Source organism: Acinonyx jubatus, chromosome B4 (assembly GCF_027475565.1).
Source record: "Acinonyx jubatus isolate Ajub_Pintada_27869175 chromosome B4, VMU_Ajub_asm_v1.0, whole genome shotgun sequence".
NCBI classification, from domain to species: Eukaryota; Metazoa; Chordata; class Mammalia; order Carnivora; family Felidae; genus Acinonyx; species Acinonyx jubatus.
The window spans coordinates 122,370,602-122,392,505 of NC_069387.1; the positions used below are offsets into that span (position 1 = coordinate 122,370,602).

At 38.3% G+C, this 21,904-nt stretch overlaps 1 protein-coding gene across 5 annotated transcripts in view; it reads right to left on the bottom strand.

Moving 5' to 3' along the window:
- Nucleotides 1-983: 983 nt before the first annotated feature.
- The window catches only part of SLC41A2 (solute carrier family 41 member 2), a 123,360-nt gene continuing 102,439 nt past the window's right edge, over nt 984-21,904 (bottom strand). For all 5 annotated transcript variants that reach the window (XM_027070952.2, XM_053226676.1, XM_053226675.1 and 2 more), the window contains one exon: nt 984-4,442. In XM_027070952.2, the coding sequence (XP_026926753.1) occupies nt 4,257-4,442 (186 nt within the window). In that variant the 3' untranslated portion in view covers nt 984-4,256. The remainder of the gene's footprint in view (nt 4,443-21,904) is intronic.

Genomic DNA, 21,904 nt, shown 5'->3' on the forward strand with positions numbered 1-21,904 from the left:
ATATATTAAGGAGATGAGCCCTATTCTGTAGTTGTTGATATAGTGGTCTCTTTGGGTCAGGCAGGCTAAGTGGTTGATGGTGTTGTTCCAATGTCTGAGATACCTCGTAGTTGTTCGAGTGGCGTTGTCCAGCAGGCGTGTAAAAATACAGGTCCGGAACTCAGGTGAGAGGCCTGGGCTGGAGGAATATATTTGAGAATAATCGGTACAGATGGCATTTGAAACAATGAGATGAGTGCGGTCCCCTAGAAAGGGTAGATAGAAGAGGTCATCAAAACTGAGCTGTAGGGCATTCCAGAATGTAGAGATTGAGGAGGACCAACCAGCAAGACACAGAAAAGGCTTTCGGTGACATAGGAAAGAAAGAGGCAGAGTTTTTTCTGGGAAGCTAAGTGAGGAAAGCATTTCAAGGAGGAAGGAGACTGTCAAATACTTGTAGGGACTGAATAAGGTAAGAATTCTTGCTGACAACTGATAGCTGGATTTGGCGGCATGGAGACTGTTGGTGACCTTGACAGGTCTACTTTCAGTGTTGGAGACAAAAGCCTGATCTGCGGAGAGTGAAGTAATTAGAGAAATACAGTAGGCTGCTGGGCAGTGGGAGTTAACTCGACGTCTGAGGTTATAAATGTAAAGATCTGTCCGAGCCGTCGTATGTTTTTCACAAACCATATCGAACTGCTCAAGTGCAGGCAAAGCGGAGGCAGAGAGCTGTATTTAACCAGGGCTGCCCCGGGTGTCTGAAGGAGGCAGTTGAGGATGTATGGATTGACGGACCCAGGGATCTAAGCTGAAAAATGAGAAGTGTACTCTATAGTGAAAAGGTGGTAAAGCAATGGTTTGGAGGTCTAGGTACGGTCAGAGCCTAATGTATTATACTCACAAATACAACAAATATACGTACATCACCCTAGTCTCTTCTGGGTGAGTTCCACACAGGCTTGATGTCCATCTAGGTTATCAAGAAGTACAACAAGACTGGGTAATATTTCTTAAATTTTATTCTTATTTGAGTTTACAACAATTCAAAGATGGCAGATGCCCATTATAAATGGGATACTAGACCATACATACTTTATAAGGCAAGGAAGCCCAATTACTGAAAGAGTTTGAAAATGTATGTCTTTTGGCTACGTCACTGATAGTCTATGATGCGAAACTCTTGATGTCTCCCAGAGGATACATTATCACAAATTTCCATTTTATCAGGTTCTAAACTTTATTTTTTAAAGAAAAAAAATAGTGAGCAAGAATAAAAATATGTCTTAAAAAAGATGATTTCTGTATAAATAAAGCGTGTGATAAATTAGTGAAAGGAAGAAGTTTGGAGAGCAGAAGCTTTTATGTTGTATAAAAATAAATATTGTCGATTTACATAATATAAGACTGGAAATAAATTATTTTGTGGGTAAATAAGTCAGCTTATTGGTTGCATACTCATGTAAAGGCTTATGGAAAACCAGTAAAAAAATTTTTTTAAAGGAATCTACATCCATCTTATAAATTAAGTGATCTAACTGGTAACTGATTTTTCCATGTCTTTGTCCCCTTTGACATGCCTTTTTAGACACTTTGTTGCTGTAACCAAGATTGGATAGCTAAAGAGAAAGGAGACAGAACTCCAATCAGTCATGCTGGTTATTTATTAGCATCTATGGAAAATGGTTAAATCTGGGAAGGGGGTGGCAACTAAATGTTCAATGAAATAAGGCATTGTTCTTTATTCTGAAGTCTTCGTTTATTGGTGTTTTCCTTGGTCTTAGGAGCATGAATAATTTAGAGTGGGCTATCCTTACCATTACGATCTAGTAAATGGAGGTTTCCCTGTCTGAAACCTGAAAGATGTAGCAACACTCTATCCTATTTTAGAAAATCCTGATGCTTCAGACTATTTCCAGTCAGTTAATTAGTTAGGTACTCTTGATACACCCAGGGGTCATAGAAAGAGTACTGGCTCAGGGGGCCAGAGACCCAGATTTTAGTCATGATTCGGGCACCCTGCACCCAGGCAACTTTAGAAGTGTAACTTCTCTGTACTTCAGTTTCTTCTGCTGCAAAACACAGATAAAAGTATCCACCTGACCTATTTCACAGGTACTGTTGTGAGTACTGTCTAACATAGTGTATTCGAATGCGCTTCAGAATAATGCACTAAAGATGATGGTAAATGCTTTAAAAGTATGGTTTGCTGGGCACTTTTTCATGTTACAAATCAAAATAGAAATCTATCAGGAAATACAAATGCTTATGAATCATACAGTCCAGATGTAAATAAGTAATTTACAAAAGCTTTACAATAAAATCAAAGAAATTATTTATGGATTTTTTAAATAAAAAAATCTTTGCAGCTAAATATTCATTGACTTAATCATTCTTTCTTTTAAAAGAATGTTCACTGTTTGACATTATAACTCTCCAAAGGAGAAATTCTATAATTAGTTCAGTTCTCTGCCTTGGAAGATTCATTATAAGGCAGAAGAGTGGAATAATTAAAGTTTTAAAATAAGCAAAAATATATAACTCTACACCACAGTCCCCTTAAAGAGTTTAATAGGAATACTCACCCCAACGTTTATGAACAATGTACTATTTATATAATATTAACACTAACTCACAATTTAAACCACAATGATCAAAATTAATGTACATTTCCCCCCTTATCAGTTAAATTATTAGATATCTGATGGGCTGGAGAGATTCCACTGAATTTTTTTAATGAACTATATGTGATATAAAAACACTTACCTATTGAATAACTAAAGAGTTGGTAAAGTTTTGGAATATAGATCAGGTTTTAGAAAAATATATAGGAAACATAGCAGTGTATATGATAGAGTTCCCATGTAGAAATAAGCTTGTGCAAAGAGATGATATGTACAGGCATGACCAATAATTGAAGTAACCCACCAACTTCTCTTTTAAAATGGTAAGCCTAAAAGTTCCAATAGACTTCTTTGGAAGAGCAAGTGAATCACTTGCTCATTCTAAGTCTCATAATATCAAGGTTATATTAAATTGTAGGGTTTTTTTTTTTTAATAAGAAAAAAACTATTCATTTTAACATAGGTAATAAATAGTAAATTCTGGGCAGTAGCAAAATTTTTGGACCAAATGACAAAAGCATATCGATAAAATGTGTTAAAGAAGTACATAATGCTAGGACACCTGAGTGGCTCAGTTGGTTAAGCATCTGACTTCGGCTCAGGTCATGATCTCACGGTTCGTGAGTTTGAGCCCCGCGTCGGACTCTGGGCTGACAGCTCGGAGCCTGGAGCCTGCTTCGGATTCTGTGTCTCCCTCTGTCTGCCCCTCCGCTGCCTGCACTCTGTCTCTCGCATTATCTCAAAAATAAATAAACATTAAAAAAAAAGAACTACATAATGCTAATATTCCAATAGTACTATGATCTTTGCTATCAACAATCCAAGATTCAGTACTCCATCAAACATTTCTCTGTCTGTCTTCTGTCTCTCCCCTTCCCCCCCCACCCACAGGATTTCTCACACCATCTCGTCCCTATAAATGCAGCTCGTTTTCTCTTATTGACTATTAAGTTTTCTTAAAAAGATCAAAATTCTTTTAACAAATCAATGATCAAAAATGACCCATTGCTTTCTTTAAAGATCCGCCAAGGTCATTCTGTGTTTAAACAGTAGCCTGTGAAGACTTTACAGAGCTGAAATTAGCATTGGCACAGGGAAAAGTGAGTTTATCTTATGCTCAGCAGAACATATTTAGGTCAGGTTGGGAGCTAGTAACCGATCATTTATTCTCAGCTAGCAGAGAGGTGGGCATAGTTAAAACTATTAAAGGCTGGGTTGGGTCTCTTTCATTTTGTAGTAGGATTTGCAGTCCAACACATCTGTGAGACAAGAAAGGCTAAAGTAGAGCTCTGTTTCCTTGAACCTGGCATTGTAAGTTAAACAATAACACATATTTCCGCTACATCAGCGGTTTTTAACTTCTTCATTGTAAACATCCTATATACTTTCCTATTTTGTTAATTTCTGAGCTTGAGCTTGTGTCTACATCTATGTCAAATTATCATTTATTCTATGAAAAGCAGCACAAATACTGTTGATTCTGGTTTTAACACAAATTCCTTAAAAAAATGTTAAGGCCATTTAATTGAATCAGGGCCAACTGAAGATTACCCTGGTAGAAGTCAAACTACTGATTTAAGATTTTTGAAAAAGAGTCATAAGTGGTTGTCTTGTGTTTTCCTCCGTGGAACTTGAGAACAGTTTGAGGACTTATTAGTCTCCAACGTCTCCATCTCGATCGCCAATAAGCCAAAGAAAATGAAAACTTAAGGCTAACAAAGCTGTTCCAAGCAGATCACCCAATGCCGTCAGATAGGGGATGGAGAAACTATCCGGGTCCTTTCCTTTCCTCCAGAAGTGATGGACCATCCAGTCAGCAATCCACAGCAAGGTAAACACCTAGAAAACACCAGAGATTACTTCTATTGCCTGGATATTAGTACCCCAGTAGACATAACGCCCACTGGGCCATAATCCTACACCACTGCTTTCTGAAAGGAAGAGCATGCGTCAAGTCAAGAACCATGCCTGAAGAGAAGAAATCTTTAACTGACAAGAACATCTTTTCACAAGAAAAAATAGCGTGTGTATCTGTTATTAATAACATTTTTCTTCAACTTTTCATATACCTTCTCATTTTCTTCAAGCTTCCCCAAATCCCAATAATCCTTATATTGAATAGTATTATACAGTTGCCAAATCACTGTAATGTTTCAACTTCTTTCTATATGATAAACCTGAGAAGACATATAAAGAAGGAAATAAAAACTAAAATAAGGAATAACATTTCTCCTATTGAAGGTATATCAAATGAAATAAAGATGGGGAACTGACCACGCACTCACTAATTATAAGGCCATGGGTGGCTTCTCAAGGGAAATTTCAGCCAATGGTAAGGACAGTAACTAGAAGGGAGGTGTAGTGAGGAATGACTCATCTACATGGATGTATTATAGATCTAGACAGAGAGTCAAAATATATTAAAGGGTTATTCAAATGCGAAGGTGATATATGTAAGCACTTTCTAGGATATCAGGAATATGAAGACGTTTGTAATGCTTTGAATTTTGGGACCAGATATTTTCCTCTTTGAATATTTAGAGTAGAAGGATTGTCTAATTTTCAAATTCCTTTAGTATGAAGGGATTTGGGACTAGAGAGGTCAGTGTTCCCTGGTTGTGGACAACTCGTCAAGTAGAGTTTAGTGGCTACGAGCACTTCTCTGTCACCTACTAGCCAAATGAAGGCAAGGAGCTTAACCTCTCTATTTCTCGCAAGTGAACGTTAGAGATAATAATGGCACCTACCTTCCCGAGAACGCTGTGAGGATTAAATAGACTGAATAGTTCGGTCCTTGGCACACAATAAGCTTTCATCAGATGTCTGCTACTAGTAGATTTTAATGGTGTCATTGCTAGGACCATTTGTGGCCATCTCATTCCTATTTCTATGTGCAGGAGGAAGCGCATCCTTGGCCCAGAGTCTACGCCAAGGGTCTGTTACCTTTTACTGACACGTAGATATGGAGGCTCACTTTGGGCGAGCTGCCTTGGGTTCTACACTTGTGTGTGCTGAGGTTTAGCTCTGACACCTTCAGAGGAGACTGGCTCGTCTACACAGAGAGACAGATGTGTAACCATTCCAAAGGAGTGAACTTTAAATATCTTTGGACATCTGTCAGAGAGGGAGGCTGTGTTTTAACCCATTTTATTTTGTATGAAGTTATTTGTTCTTTAGTGTTTCCCTGGCAAAGGCTGTTTTAGAATCACAGAAAGTTCCATCAGAACAATCTGTTTTGCGTGTGGAGGAAGCATGGAATATTAGAAATAATTCTGGACTTGAAAATGATAAGATGCGGATTTGATTTCCATTTATCAGCTGTATGACTGTGGGCAAGCTTCTTACCATGCTGAGTTTAAATTTTCTCATTTTTAAGAAAAAATTTTTAATGGTTATTCATCTTTTGAAAGAAAGAGACAGAGAGCAAGCGAGGGAGGGGCAGAGAGAGAGGAGACACAGAATCCGAAGCAGGCTCCAGGCTCTGAACTGTCAGCACAGAGCCCGACATGAGACTCGAACCCACGAACCACGAGATCATGACCTGAGCTGAAGTTGGATGCTTAACCAACCGAGCCACCCAGGTGCCCCAAATTTTCCCATTTGAAGAAAACCCAAAAGGGCCTAATATCTGCCACACTGACTTTGAAGTAAGTAATAAGAGCCTTGGTCTGGGGGCATGAAGAGAAAGGTAAGAAAGCATGATCTCAGGGTACATCAATAAAAGCATAATGCATAGAGCGAGAAAGAGTCATCCACTGGACCCTGAATGGGCCAGGCCACATCTGGGCAGTGCATTCTGTTCTGGATGCCGTATTTCTATAGAAACTAGGTCACCCCAAGTTTGCTAGATTCAGGGTCTAGCAAAGTGAGTAGCTCACAAAGCAGATACTTGGTATCCAACTGAATGCTGGGGAATCAGTGTGAGACAGTGTCATACAACAGTCTGTCCCAGGCAGGGAGGGTGGCAGATGTGAACGTAAGAAGGTTATAGTATCAGGAGATGCTAGATTATAATACACAGCTTCAGAGGGTAGTTTTAGGCTAAAGGATAAAAGGTACCAAAAGACAGAACTTTTTTCAAGAAAACAATTGGGGTTGTCTATAAATAGAATAAGTTAGGTAGTAAGCTGTATAATACTGGACTATATGGAAGTTCAATAAAGGAATGTGCTGATGAATGAGTAATGTGTACAAGAGGAAACAACAGTTTTAAAGAGGAAAAGGTAGCTGATTTCCATGAGACTGGCAAGAAATGTAAATAAATAAATCTCTTTTATCATATATGCATATTATATATTCATGTAGGAGATATTTAATATATAGTTATATACATAAATTTATTCAATATATAACATCATACATATGTGATATGTACACAATTTACTAATTCCTTGTTGCACATCTGCACTGAACAGATTAGATTTGTCTAGAACAGGAGTGGGCAAACTATAGTCCATGGACTAAATTCAACCTGCCAACTGTTTTTATAAATAAAATTTTATTGCAACACAACCCCACCCATTTATTTACTTACTTTCTATTTAGTCTATTATTCAATCCTCACAAGATTCTCATGAAATAGGCACTATTATTACCCTTGATGTTCATTTGGAGCAATCAGGTCGGAGAGGTTAAATAACCTGTTTTACAGGTTACACTACAATGACAGAACTATGTAGCTGTGACAGAGACCATATGGTCCACAGAACCCAAGACATTTACTCTCTGGCCTTTTACAGAAAAATGTGTGCTGACCTCTACTCAGGAGACAAATACTTATTCAAACAGAAAGAAATAAAATAGCATCCTTACCTCATACACTAAAATAAATTCTAGCTAAGACTCAAGTACAAAAAGCAATACCTGAGAAGTTCTGTAAGAGAATGTCTTGTGACCTTGATGTAGGCAATGATCTCATAAGTAAAATGCGTAAAAATGCATAAAATATTTTAGTTTATAAACAATTTTAAATTAAAGATTTATAAAAATAAATAAATTAATTAAAGATTTTTGTGGTTCAATAAATACCACAAATAAAGTTAAAAATCACGCTCCAGGCTTGGGGGAAAAAAAAATCTCTGCACTGTTTATAACTGACAAAGAATTAGTATTCAGAATATTTAAAGAGAATATACAGAGAACTCCTACAGTTCATAAGAAAAAGAAACAACCCAATAGAATAGAAAAGGAAGTCTAAAGTGTTAATAAACATATGAAAAGATACTCAACCTCACTAATAATATGCAAATGCAAATTAAACCGCATTAAACTCCATTTCATACCCAACTGACTGGCAAAAATCAATCTTTAAGCAACAGTAATAGCAATTTTGTTTTGTGAAGCAGCTGTAATGGGTACATGCAATGCAAATTTTTGACACAAGAGGATACTAAGGCATATGTGAAGTGTAGGAAGCCTGCCCGAGATCACACAGCTCACGGGCGGAGACAGGCTCAAACCCATATTATAGTCTAGCGCTAAGGCCCAAATTATCACCCGTCAGTGCAGCTCACTGTTTTTGGTCAAAAGAACTCTGCACTGCCAACAGGAGTATAAATTGGCGCACTGCTTTGGGGACCAACTCGGCAACATGTGTGCGTTTCCTCAATTCGGTAATTCCACATGGAAACATGATTTTTCCCCTCCGTTTCTTCTGCAGCATAGGTAAAAGGGTAAAATTGTTCATGGCTGAAGGAGACTGCCCTGGGGGCTCCACTGAGCCCCAGTCCCACGTGGCTACCTCAAGGACTGAGAAGACCAATATCTTGGTGTGTTTGCAAGAGTGCCGCCGGGAAACTCCTACATGCATGCTCGTTGCACCGTTGTCATAAAAGTCCAAAGTTGGAAATAACCTAGAAAGTCTCCAGGCAGAGGGATGACTAAATGAACTCCGAGCTCACATGACTGAACACTGCAGAGAAGCTAAAATGAATGAAAAAGAGCTACGTGACTCGATAGGAGCATGTCTCAAAAGCCTAAGGATTGAATGAAAAGGCAGTAGGAGACTACGTAAAGATTCCAATGAGGCTTATAAACACGGACAAAAAATACAATATGTTATTTACAGATTCATTCCGTAGCAAGAGTACAGAAACATGCTTGGTAGTGACACATACCAATTTTGCTAACTGCTCGGGAGGGGAATCAAATGAGACTGGGTACAGGAGGCACCAGCCCTATACATGATGTATTTTTGATTATTTTGAAGTAGTTGTTTAAATAATTTGTTAAGAGTTGATAAAGCTGGTGCTAAATACAAGATCATCTTATTTCCTATTTCCTATAGTTCCCGTTCATTTATATTTTATAATTAAAAAAAAAAAAAGTGAGCTGCTGGGGCAGTGGTAACTCACTGACCAGGGCGATCCAAGCTACATCTTAGAATGCCTGAGAGAGGAAGTCAAGTGCGCCCTGAAGAGGCCACAAAAGGTTTGGACTTGTTAGTACCAAATGGCTCTGAGGCTAACACCAAAGGGGTCTTTAAGTGTCTGTGTGTGGAGTGAGAAACTGGCTGATTCTTTGATCATTCTTGCAACTGTCCTCTCCAGCTGGGAAATAAGGGGACGTTTTGTGGAGAAACTGAATGGGAAAGTCTCAGGACACAAAAACGCGAGGAAGCATCAAGCACTGGTTGAGAATGAGGATTAATTGGTAGTTAACAATGGGATTCCTTTAGCCCCTGGTTTTGTTCCAAGAACAGTGGCAGGTGGGAGTATACTGCCCAGAGAGGACATTAGATGTTCACATTTGGAGGGCTCCCAGTTAAGCGCCCCCACCCCTCCATCCTCTGCTGGTAGAGCGCCCAGTCAGCAGCCTTCTCCATTGCCAAGCTACCTAAGTTTGCCGTGCCGCTGTCTCCTCCCTGTAAGATAGAGGAAATGATGCCTATCTCAGCGAGACAATGATGTGAAGATGAAATCGGGCAGAATACTTAGAACAGTGCCCGATACATAGAAAGAGCATGACAAACACTGACTATGATTTAAAAAAACAACAGGTCATACATGAAGGAACAAGAACCTGACTTTTCCAATAGCAATACTGGGAGACGAGGAAGCAAACGCCTTCGACATTCTGAGAGAAAGGCATTTCCAAACTAGAATCCTATACCCGGTCAATTTATCTACTAAGTGTGGAGGGTAAACGGAAGCATTTTAAGACATGCATGCGCTCAGGAAGTTTTCTCCCATGTTCTCTTTCTTGGGAACTTTCTTGAAAATCTGTTGATGCAGAATGAGGGGAGAACCAAGAAAGAGAAAGAATGGGGATCGGGAAATAGAAGAGTGAACCGAAAAGAGCAAGGAGGGAAGAAAGCTCTGGGATGAGAGCCATGCAGTGGGCTGAGGAGCCAGAGTCCAGACACAGAAGGAGGATGGAGAGTCTGGAAAGGAGGTCTCTGTGATCAAGGCAAATGGCAAATTATCTGACATAATAGAGTTTGGGGGCAAAAAACTAAGTCTAGGTATGTGACGACTGTGATGGAGCACTTAGGAAAAAATTAAGGATAGGTCTATAGGAAACTATGCCAGTGAAAAAATAGGGCAATTATCTCTGGAAAAAAATCAAAGAGAGGTTAAGAGGAAGAAAATATAAAAGGAAAAAAAAGAAAATATCATTATACTGCATGACTCGGCTCTGTGATAAATGATATTTACGGTCATAGAATATAAACAATACTATTCGTTAAATAAATTTGAGCCTTCCTATATTAGGAGGATGAAAGTTGGGGAAATAAGGCATTGAGCAAGATGGCTATATCTTCTTCTACCATAACTAAAAGTCCATAGATAATTTCTTAAATTAAGAAAGCAAAATTAGCAATCCAACATAGAAATAACAGAAGTAGTACCTAAAGTTGCTCTGGAGGACTAGTAGGAACTAGTTTTATACACACACACACACACACACACACACACACTTAAAAGAACTTTTTAAAGCATAATTGTATATAGAACATATCCTTTTCCAATACGTGACCCATGAATGAATTATGAAATCAATTTAATGTAATGAAATAGAATAAAATAGAAAACAACGGGTTAGAGTAGAAAGTATTAGCATGCTACTAAGGACATTTCATAAAACTTTTGTTTCAGCTACAAAATTACATATATTTAAATATAAATAAAATATAGAAATATATATGCATTAGTTTCAGTATAAACATATTTCTTACTGAGTGTTGTGGTCGAAAACACTTGAAAGCTACTGATCTAACATGTATTTTTCACATGTTAGGTTCCAGGGATCTCACATGTGAATCTCTGGAAGGGGAAAACCATGCCATCTTTCTAATTGACTTCTTGGTTTCTAGCAAAACACTTTTACATGATAAGCCTGAAACAAATGGGTGTTGCTGAAGGGGCTCTACCACTGAATGACTGTGTTACTGTCAACGAGTGAATAAAACCCTCAAATGTTAGTTTCCTCATCTTTTCAATGAGATATCCATTAACTATCTCATTGGTACATTGCAGAAATTAACTAATATGTGTTAAGGGTTAAGCAAATGTCTGTACACAGTAAGTACTGATGGGGAGAAAGGAGAGGGTTTCAATACCACCAGAATTCTATAAACACTAGAGTGCAGAGTCTGAAGTTTCAGAGCTCAGTGACTGGTGGTGCTCTGGTGAGGAAACAGGGCAAGAAATCCCCAAGAGCAGGCAGCAGGTCTGAAGGGTCTGTGTGCGACACGGGGAGAAAGTGGTTCCCCTGCTTGAAGAGCATTTGGTAGAGGCCATTCGGCCTCCCTGCTGGCAAAAGTCTCAGCGGACCCCAGAGAGCAGCCACATTTGCTGGTATTGGGACGAAGATGCTAGAGTGTGGCCAAACCTGGCACTGACTGTGTGTTGCGATTTGCCATAATCTCTGAACCTCTGTCACTGAGTGACCACACAAACGTTTTCTAGGGCAAGCCGGCACTGGGCCATTGCTCAGCAAGACCCTCCCCGAGAGAGTTGGTGTGGGTCTCAGCCACAGGGGTTTTGAAACACAACCTCATTTGAGATAAAACTCTACAGAGAGGTGCTGCCTGGCAGGTAGACAGCTTGGGCACAGACAGGATAGAGGTGGGAAGCAGACAGAGAGGGCTGAGACAAAGGAGGGGTGGGGTTATTTTTAATCTTATTTTTTATTTTTTTAAATTTACATCCAAATTAGTTAGCATATAGTGCAACAATGATTTCAGGAGTAGATTCCTTAAGCCCCTTACCCATTTAGCCCATCCCTCCTCCCACAACCCCTCCAGTAACCTTCAGTTTCTTTTCCATATTTATGAGTCTCTTTTGTTTTGTCCCCCTCCCTGTTTTTATATTATTTTTGTTTCCCTTCCCTTACGTTCATCTGTATTGTACCTTAAAGTCCTCATATGAGTGAAGTCATATAATTTTTGTCTTTCTCCGACTGACTAATTTCACTTAGCATAATACCCTCCAGTTCCATCCATGTAGTTGCAAAAGGCAAGATTTCATTCTTTTTGATTGCCAAGTAATACTCCAGTGTATACATATACCACATCTTCTTTATTCATTCATCCATCGATGGACATTTGGGACTCTTTCCATACTTTGGCTATTGTTGATAGTGCTGCCATAAACATTGGGGTGCATGTGTCCCTTCGAAACAGCACACTTGTATCCCTTGGATAAATGCCTAGTAGTGTAATTGCTGGGTCGTAGGGTAGTTCTATTTTTAGTTTTTTGAGGCACCAAGGAGGGGTGTTTGATTATGGGTTGGTGAGTGCTCAAAGTTCTGCACCAGAGACTAGGGAGCCAGGTGAAACCATTTCCACCTCCCCTGCACACTCACATGCACATGGATCCACCCCAGGAAGCTAAGCAGCGCCATCTAGTGGAGAATGGAGCCATTACACCAAACCCCACCCAACTGTGCCCTCCAAGGACATCCCCCAGAAGGCCAGCACAAGTCACTCCACCTGCTTAGTGTACGGACTATAGAGTGCTTCATAGTTTCAGTTCCAGGAGAAACTGGATAAAAATTCATTTGGGTTTCATTCTGTTTGGTGGGTCATTTATTTGTTTTCTTTGCTTGTTTTTGCTTACATTGCTTTCTTTTTTCTTTCTTTTCTTTCTCTTTCTTGGATACAGAAAGAGAAAAAAATTATTTTATGTTTTTAAATTTTTAAATCTATTATTACATATTTTTTTAATTTTTAAATTTTTTCTTACCTTTTTTCCATTTTTTTTTTCTATATTCTACCGTTTCTTTCAACAAGGAGACAAAAACACACCTGGGATCTAGCTTTGTTTATTTGATTTTTTGTTTTGTTTTTAATTTTTCAATTTTAATTTTTTTATTTTATTAACATTTTTCTTCCCCCAAAAGGACGGAATTCACCCCAAAAGAAAAAACAGGAAGAAATGACAGCCAGGGACTTAATCAACACAGATAATAAGTAAGATGTCTGAACTAGAATTTAGAACCACAGTATAAGAATACTAGCTGGGGTTGAAAAAAAGCACAGAAGACACCAGAGAATCGCTTTCTGTGGAGATAAAAGAAATAAAATCTAGTTAGGCTGAAATTAAATATGCTATAAGTGAGATGCAATCTCGAATGGATGCCACTATGGCACAGATGGATGAAACAGAGCAGTAAATCAGCAATATAGAAGATAAAATTATGGAGAATAATGTAGCGGAACAAAGAGGGAAACAAAAGCAAAAGATCATGATACAAAACTTAGAGAACCCAGTGACTCATTAAATAGGAATAACACCCAAATCATAGGAATTCCAGAAGATAGAAAGGGGGGAACAAATTATACCAGAAAACATTCCCAATCTGGGGAAGGACACAGACATTAAATCCAATAAGCACAAAGAACTCCCAATGGATTCAACAAAAACTGACCATTACCAAGGCATATCATAGTCAAATTCACAAAATACACAGGCAAGAAAAGAATTATGAAGCAGCAAGGGGGAAAAAAGTCCTTAACCTTTAAGGGAAGACAGATCAGCTTTGCAGCAGACCTATCCACAGAAACTTGACAGGCCAGAAAGGAGTGGCAGAATATATTCAACCTGCTGAATCAGAAAAATATGCAGCCAAGAATTCTTTATCCAGCAAGGCTGTCATTCAAAAAAGAAGGAGAGATAAAGAGTTTCCCAGACAAACAAAAACTAAAGGAGTTTGTGACCACTAAACCAGCCCTGCAAGAAATTTTAAGGGGGACTCTTTAAGTGGAGAAAAGACAAAACAAAAAAGATCAAAGCAACAAAGACTAGAAAGGACCAAAGAACATCACCAGAAACACCAACTCTACAGGCAACACAATAGCACTAAATTCATACCAGAGACTTATTTTAGACCTGAGACCACCTACAGATCAAAAGTAAGAGGATGGAGAACCATCTATCATGCTAATGGTTGTCAAAAGAAAGCTGGAGTAGACATATTTATATCAGACAAACTCGATTTTAAAATAAATACTGGAACAAGAGACGAAGAAGGGCATTCTATCATAATTAAGGGGTCTATCCACCAAGAAGATCTAAAAATTGTAAACATTTATGCTCCAAACATGGAACGTCCAAATATATAAATCAATTAATCACAAACATAAAGAAACTGATTGACAATAATACCATAACAGTAAGGGACTTCAATACCCCACTTACATCAATGGACAGACTGCCTAACTAGAAAATCAGCAAGGAAACAATGGCTTTGAATGACACACTGGACCAGATGGACTTAACAGATATATTCAGAACATTTCATCCTAAAGCAGCAGAATACACATTCTTCTTGATTGCACATGGAACATTCTTCAGAATAGATCACATACTGGGGCACAAATCAGTCCTCAACAAGTACAAAAAGACAGAGACCATACTTTGCCTATTTTCAGACCACAACGCTATGAAATTCGAACTCAACCACAAGAAAAAATTTGGAAAGACCATGAATACTTGGAGATTAAAGAACATCCCACTAGGGGCGCCTGGGTGGCTCAGTTGGTTAAGCGTCCGACTTCAGCTCAGGTCACGATCTCATGGTCCGTGAGTTTGAGCCCCGCGTCCGGCTCTGGGCTGATGGCTCAGAGCCTGGAGCCTGCTTCCGATTCTGTGTCTCCCTCTCTCTCTGCCCCTCCCCCGTTCATGCTCTGTCTCTCTGTCTCAAAAATAAACATTAAAAAAAAAAATTAAAAAAAAAAAAGAACATCCCACTAAAGAATGAATGGGTTAACCAAAAAATTAAAGAGGATATTAGGAAGTATGTGGAAGCTAATGAAAATGAAAACCCGACAGTCCAAAACCTCTGGGATGCAGCAAAGGTGGTCATAAGAGGGAAGTATATAGCAATCCAGGCCTTCCTAAAGAAGGAAGAAAGGTCTCAAATATACAACCTACCCTTATACCTAAAAGAGCTGGAAAATAACAGCAAATAAAGCCTAAAACCAGGAAGAGAAGAAGGTAAATAATAAAGATTAGAGCAGAAATCAATTTTATATATACATAGCTGTAGAACAGATTAATGAAACCAGGAGCTGGTTCTTTGAAAGAAATAACAAAACTGACAAACCCTTAGCCAGATTGATCAAAAAGAAAAAGGAAAGGATGCAAATAGATAAAATCACAAATGAAAGAGGAGAGATCTCAACCAATACCACAGAAATACAAACAATAACAGGAGAATATGAGCAGTTATATGCCAAAATATTGGGCCGTCTGAAAGAAATAGACAAATTCCTAGAAACATATAAACTACCAAAACTTGGGGCGCCTGGGTGGCTCAGTCGGTTGAGCAACTGACTTCGGCTCAGGTCATGATCTCACGGTTTGTGAGTTCGAGCCCCACGTCGGGCTCTGGGCTAACGGCTCAGAGCCTGGAGCCTGCTTCAGATTCTGTGTCTCCCTCTCTCTCTGCCCCTCCTCTACTCATGCTCTGTCTCTGTCTCAGAAAAAAATAAACATTAAAAAAATAAAAAATAAACTACCAAAACTGAAACAGGAAGAAATAGAAAATTTGAACAGACCGTAACCAATAAAGAAACTGAATCACTAATCAAAAATTTCCCAACAGACAAGAGTCCACGGCCAGATGGTTTTCCAGGAGAATTATAACAAACATTTAAAGAAGAGTAGGGGTGCCTGGGTGGCTCAGTCGGTTAAGCGTCTGACTTCAGCTCAGGTCATGATCTCACAGTTTGTGAGTTCGAGCCCCGTGCCAGGCTCTGTGCTGACAGTTCAGAGTCTGGAGCCTGCTTCGGATTCTGTATCTCCCTCTCTCTCTCTCTGCCGCTCCCCTGCCCCTCAAAATTAAAATAAAAACATTAAAAAAAATTGAAAGAGTTAACACCTGTTATTTTGAAGTTTTTCCAAAAAATAGAAATGGAAGGAAAACTGCCAAACTCTTTCTATGAAGCCAGCATTACCTTGATTCCAAAACCAGACAGAGACCCAACTAAAAGGGAGAACTACAGGAAATTTCCCTAAGGAAAATAGATGCAAAGATTCTCAACAAGATTACTAGCCAACCAGATCCAACAATGCGTTAAAAGAATTATTCACTATGATCAGGTAGGATTTATTCCTGGGATGCAGGGCTGGTTTAATATCTGCAAATCAATCAATGTGATACATCACATTAATAAAAGAAAGGATGAGAACCACATGATCCTCTCAATAGATGCAGAAAAAGCATTTGACAAAATACATCATCCTTTCTGGGTAAAAACCCTCAGGAAAGTAGGGATAGAAAGAACATACCTCAAGATCATAAAGGCCATATATAAAAGACCCACAACTAATGTCATCCTCAATGGGGAAAAACTGAGAGCTTCCCCCCTAAGGTCAGGAACATGGCAGGGAAGTCCACTCTCACCACTGTTACTCAATATAGTGTTGGAAGCCCTAGCCTTAGCAATCAGACAACACAAAGAAATAAAAGCATCCAAATTGGCAAGGAGAAAGTCAAACTTTCACTCTTCACAGATGACATGATACTCTATATGGAAAACCCAAAAGATTCACCAAAAAACTGCTAGAACTGATCCAGGAATTCAGCAAAGTTGCAGGATATAAAATCAATGTACAGAAACCAGTTGCATTTCTATATACCAATAATGAAGCAGCAGAAAGAGAAATCAAGGAATTGATCCCTTTTACAATTGCACCAAAACCCATAAAATACATAAGAATAAACTTAACCAAAGAGGTGAAAGATCTATACACTGAAAACTACAGAAAGCTTATGGAAGAAATTGAAGACACACAAAAATGGAGAAACATTCCATGTTCATGGGTTAGAAGAACGAATATTGTTAAAATGTTGACACTGCCCAAAGCAATCTACATATTCAATACAGTCCCTATCAAAATAATACCAGCATTCTTCACAGAGCTAGAGCAAACAATTCCAAAACTTGTATGGAATCAGAAAAGACCCCAAATAGCCAAAGTAATGTTGGAAAAGAAAACCAAAGCTGAAAGCATCACAATTCCAGGCTTCAAGCTATGTTATGAAGTGGTAATCATCAAGACAGTATGGTACTGGCACAAAAACAGACACATAGATCAATGGAACAGAATAGAGAACACAGAAATGGACCCACAAACGTATGGCCAACTAATCTTTCATAAAGCAGACAGAATATCCAATACAAAAAAGACAGTTTCTTCAGCAAATGGTATTGGGATAACTGGACAGCAACGTGCAGAAGGATGAACTTGGACCACTTTCCTACACCATACACAAAAAAAAAACTCAAAATGGATGAAAGACCTAAATGTAAGACAGGAGACCATCAAAATCCTAGAGGAGAGAACAGGCAACAACCTCTTTGACCTCGACTGCAGCAACTTCTTGACATGTCTCCAGAGGCAAGGGAAACAAAAGCAAAAATGAACTATTGGGACCTCATCATCTCAAGATAAAAAGCTTCGCACAGTGAAGGAAACAATCAGCGAAACTAAAAGGCAACTGATGGAATGGGAAAAGATATTTTCAAATGAAATATCAGATAAAGGGTTAGTATCCAAAATCTATAAAGATCTTATCAAACTCAACTCCCAAAAAACAATCCAGTGAAGAAATGGGCAGAAGACGTGAATAGACACTTTTCCAAAGAAGACATCCAGATTGCTAACAGACACATGAGAAGATGCTCAACATCACTCATCATCAGGGAAATAGAAATCAAACCATAATGAGATATCACCTCACACCTGTCAGAATGGCTAACATTAACAACTCAGGCAACAACAGATGTTGGCGAGGATGTGGAGAAAGAGAAACCCTTTTGCATTTCTGGTGGGAATGAAAACTGGTGCACCCACCCTGGAAAAATGTGGAGGTTCCTCAAAAAATTAAAAATTGAGCCACTCTACAACCCAGCAATTGCACTACAAAGGATACAAAAAGTCTGATTCGAAGGGGCACATGCACCCCAAAGTTTATAGCAGCACTACTGACAATAGCCAAAGTATGGAAAGAGCCCAAATGTCCATCGACTGATAAATGGATAAAGAAGATGTGGACAATGGAATAATACTCGGTGATCAAAAAGAATGAACTCTTGACATTTGCAACAACACGGATGCAACTAGAGTGTATTACGCTAAGTGAAATAAGTCAGAGAAAGACAAACATACGATTTCACTCACAGGTGGACTTTAAGAAACAAACAGATGAACATAGGGGAAGGGAAGCAAAAATAAGATAAAAACAGAGAGGGAGACAGACCACGAGAGATTCTTAAATACAGAGAACAAACTGAGGGTTGCTGGTGGGGTGTTGGGTGGCGGATACGGGCTCAATGAGTGATGGGCATTAAGGAGGGCGCTTGTTGGGATGAGCACTGGGTGCTACATGTAAGTGATGAATCACTAAATTCTATTTCTGAAATAATTATTATACACTATGTATAATCCAGCTAACTTGAATTTAAATTTTAAAAATAATAAAAATAAAAGGTTATTGGACTGGAAGTGTAAACACTGGTTTCTAACACTTACTAACATGATCTTTCTCCCTGAGCCTTAGCTTAGGTTCCTTGAAAATAGATGAATTTATGTCTTCACCATCTGTTCTAGCTCTGGAGTACAAAGGTAAGAAATCTGTTGTCCTCAATTACATAGTGATTGTTTGCCTCACCTTTGCATTTCTTCTCCTCCCTGCCACATATTCTTACTCTTTCAAATAGGACTTAAATTCCCTTCCCATGCAATTTCTTTTTAAAGGTATTGGGATGACTTAAAGTTCATGCAGGTTTCAATTTATTAAATTATTTTTTTGCAAGTTAACAAAGGATATCAGTGTTTCCTTGGAACAGTATACAATGCATTATTAAAGTCACAATGAATATCAGATACTTCTTAATGCAACATGTTTTATTTTAAAACTAAGTGATTATTTAAGAACTGCATGCTTTTCACTGCAAAAACACACTGAAATCAAACCAAGGGTAGACTGTGTTTTTACATCGTCTGTTTGTTTTTTATGAAATATGCATACATTCTTTAGGTAAATATACCTTCAGAAAAGGCAACTTTGTAGCCTGTTCTGCATGTTCTAGATGTATTGCTTGGAATTTAAATAAATATCCCAAATACAAGAATATATGTTTGCTTTGGACGATATTGATTCTCTTGGCCAGCTCCTTCTTTGAGCTGGAATCAACATTCCTGGGTACTAGCATCCCCTCAATGCCCCAAATGCCAGTAACAGCCTTGTGTACTATGTAAAGAAAGATGATTCTTCAGGGAAGGAAGGCTTAGAAATATGGTACAAATAAATGCCAGGAGTAGCAAATTAGTACAGTTCTTCCAAACCCCTAACTTACAAAGGCTGAATTTATTTCCCCTATAAAAATGTGCTTCCCTAATCCAGTCTCCAGACTAGAAACCCTACTCATTAAAATCTAATATACAAATGTTTGCTCAGAAGAATTTAGGATTATCAGTCAACAGGAATTCAATCTAATTCTGATATTTAAATAAAAGCATCTTTTCTTTGGTCTAAACTATTCTTGGGAGGTGGCAGGTGGACGAAGGTGGGAAAAGAATAAACCTTGTTTTGAGAAGGAGCCCATAATATTCTCAAGGAGTCCATGGCACAAAAATGGTTAAGACCTTCTGTCCAAAAGAAACTTTTATTTATTTTATTTTATTTTTTTTCCACAAAGGGAATATCAGCTTTATTTTGTAACTTTTAGAATGTGGAGCTTTACAAGGTACAGATACTAAGGTTCTGGTAGTGTTCTATTTTTTTTTTAATTTTTTTTTTTAACGTTTATTTTTTTGAGACAGAGAGAGACAGAGCATGAACAGGGGAGAGTCAGAGAGGGAGACACAGAATCTGAAACAGGCTCCAGGCTCCGAGCTGTCGGCACAGAGCCTGACGCGGGGCTCAAACTCACAGACCGTGAGATCATGACCCGAGCTGAGGTCGGACACTCAACCGACTGAGGCACCCAGGCGCCCATATAGTGTTCTATCTCTTAAGCTGACCGCTGAGGGTCCTGGTGTTCACTGTATTATTATTCTTCATACCTTGTGCAGGTCACTGTTTAGTCAATATTTAATATATAATTAAAACTTTAAAAAAGCATAATTTTTGGCTGGGTGCTCATTAACCCTGGCCCAGTTAATCCTGCCACTGATCACTCCCTCATCTGACCATGTCATTCTGTTCCAATCATGCAAAGAGCCAGTGATAACTAATGTCACTTAACATTAGGAAATGACAGCCTGGAAAATTAAAAGAAAAAAAAAAAAGGCAAAATAAGATGTTTCTTAGTTTCTAATAAGAGGAAAAAGGATAGAAATAAAACATATGTACATAGCTATAGAAAATGAACCTTTATTGATTTTCAACTACCAAGCTAAATTACTTGAATGCTGTTAGTACCCACAGAATAATAGGGAAAGACGCAATCAGCAGAGACCAGGCCCTGAGCCACTTAGGGGCTCCTCCTTCACCCTCTGCCCTTAGCCCAAAGATGGCCCTGCTTGTCTTACAAGTAGGAGGCCTTTCTGTGGGTTGCCTAGCAAAACACTTAACTGAGGAAAAAAAAAAAAAAGAATATTTATTCATTTAAAACCACTTATTGTATGCCTTTCCAATATATGTATTACTCAAATTTGAGAAATAATCTTTAAAAAATGTTTTTTTTTTTTAATAGCACACCGAAATATTTGTGGTGGTGGTCTTTGGATTGGGGCAATTCTACCGTCATGAATACATGTTGCTTGACAATACGAAACAAAATTCAAACTAAAACAAACAAAAATCCCCCATGAAATGATGACCCAAAACCCCTTCCTTGCCTAAGCTCAGTACAGAAATCTGTTTTTTCACTTTACTAGGTGACATATTGTCTCAGAAAACAGATTTAAAAAGGATAACTTTGAAATCTACAGGAACTGAGTAATAAATAGTGCTAGAACACGGAACTACCTGGAAACCACTCTGATTGCAGGTAAAATAAAAGGTGTCAGGAGTACAGTTCTGAACTTCTTTGACCTTAGAAAGGTAAACCCTGAAAGGAAGACAACTCATTTTAATGGGGGAAAGGGGCAAAGAAACAATTGAGAGATTTGAAAATAGATCTTTTCTTGATATAGAAGGGTCTAAAGTTATGCTTAGAGACAGAATATGGAGAGAAGCAGGGAACAGAGTTGGATGTACAAAAAGAAGGAACATGCGTAATCGAATTCACATCTCAGAAAAAAGCAGCCATGAGAAGTGACAAGTGTGAAAGCCCAGACATAATCCACTTGGACTTCCATAAGGTTTGAGATACAGTATCACATAAGAATTCATAAATATAATTACTGCTGCTGTTGAAATGCTAGCACACTGAGAACTCTTTGTTAAGAGTAGAGAATAAAAGGATGTTGATTTGGCAGGAATCACAGAAAAAACATCTACATTAGTTTTGGTTATTTGGCATATCTGTAGCTGTAAAGATACAGATACTCCCATAAATGAACTGAGACCCACATAAAGAGAGCTTGCAATTAAAAAGAATGGCCAAAAAAAAAAAAAAAAAAAAAAAAAGCAAATGATTTCTCTTGAGGCTAAAATTAAAAAAAAAAAAAACACCATGTGAAGGCTCAAAAGAAAACAGTTGCATAAGAATAGATATATACATCAGTGGAACAGAATAAAATTTAGAAAGAGACCCACATATACATAGTAAATTGATTTCTGATAAAGGCACTAAAGTCATTCAAGGAGGGTAAGGCTAGTTTTCTCAATAAATGGGGCTGAAACAACCAAGTATTCACAAGAAAAAATATGAACCTTAATCTGTAGTTCATAAAAATTAA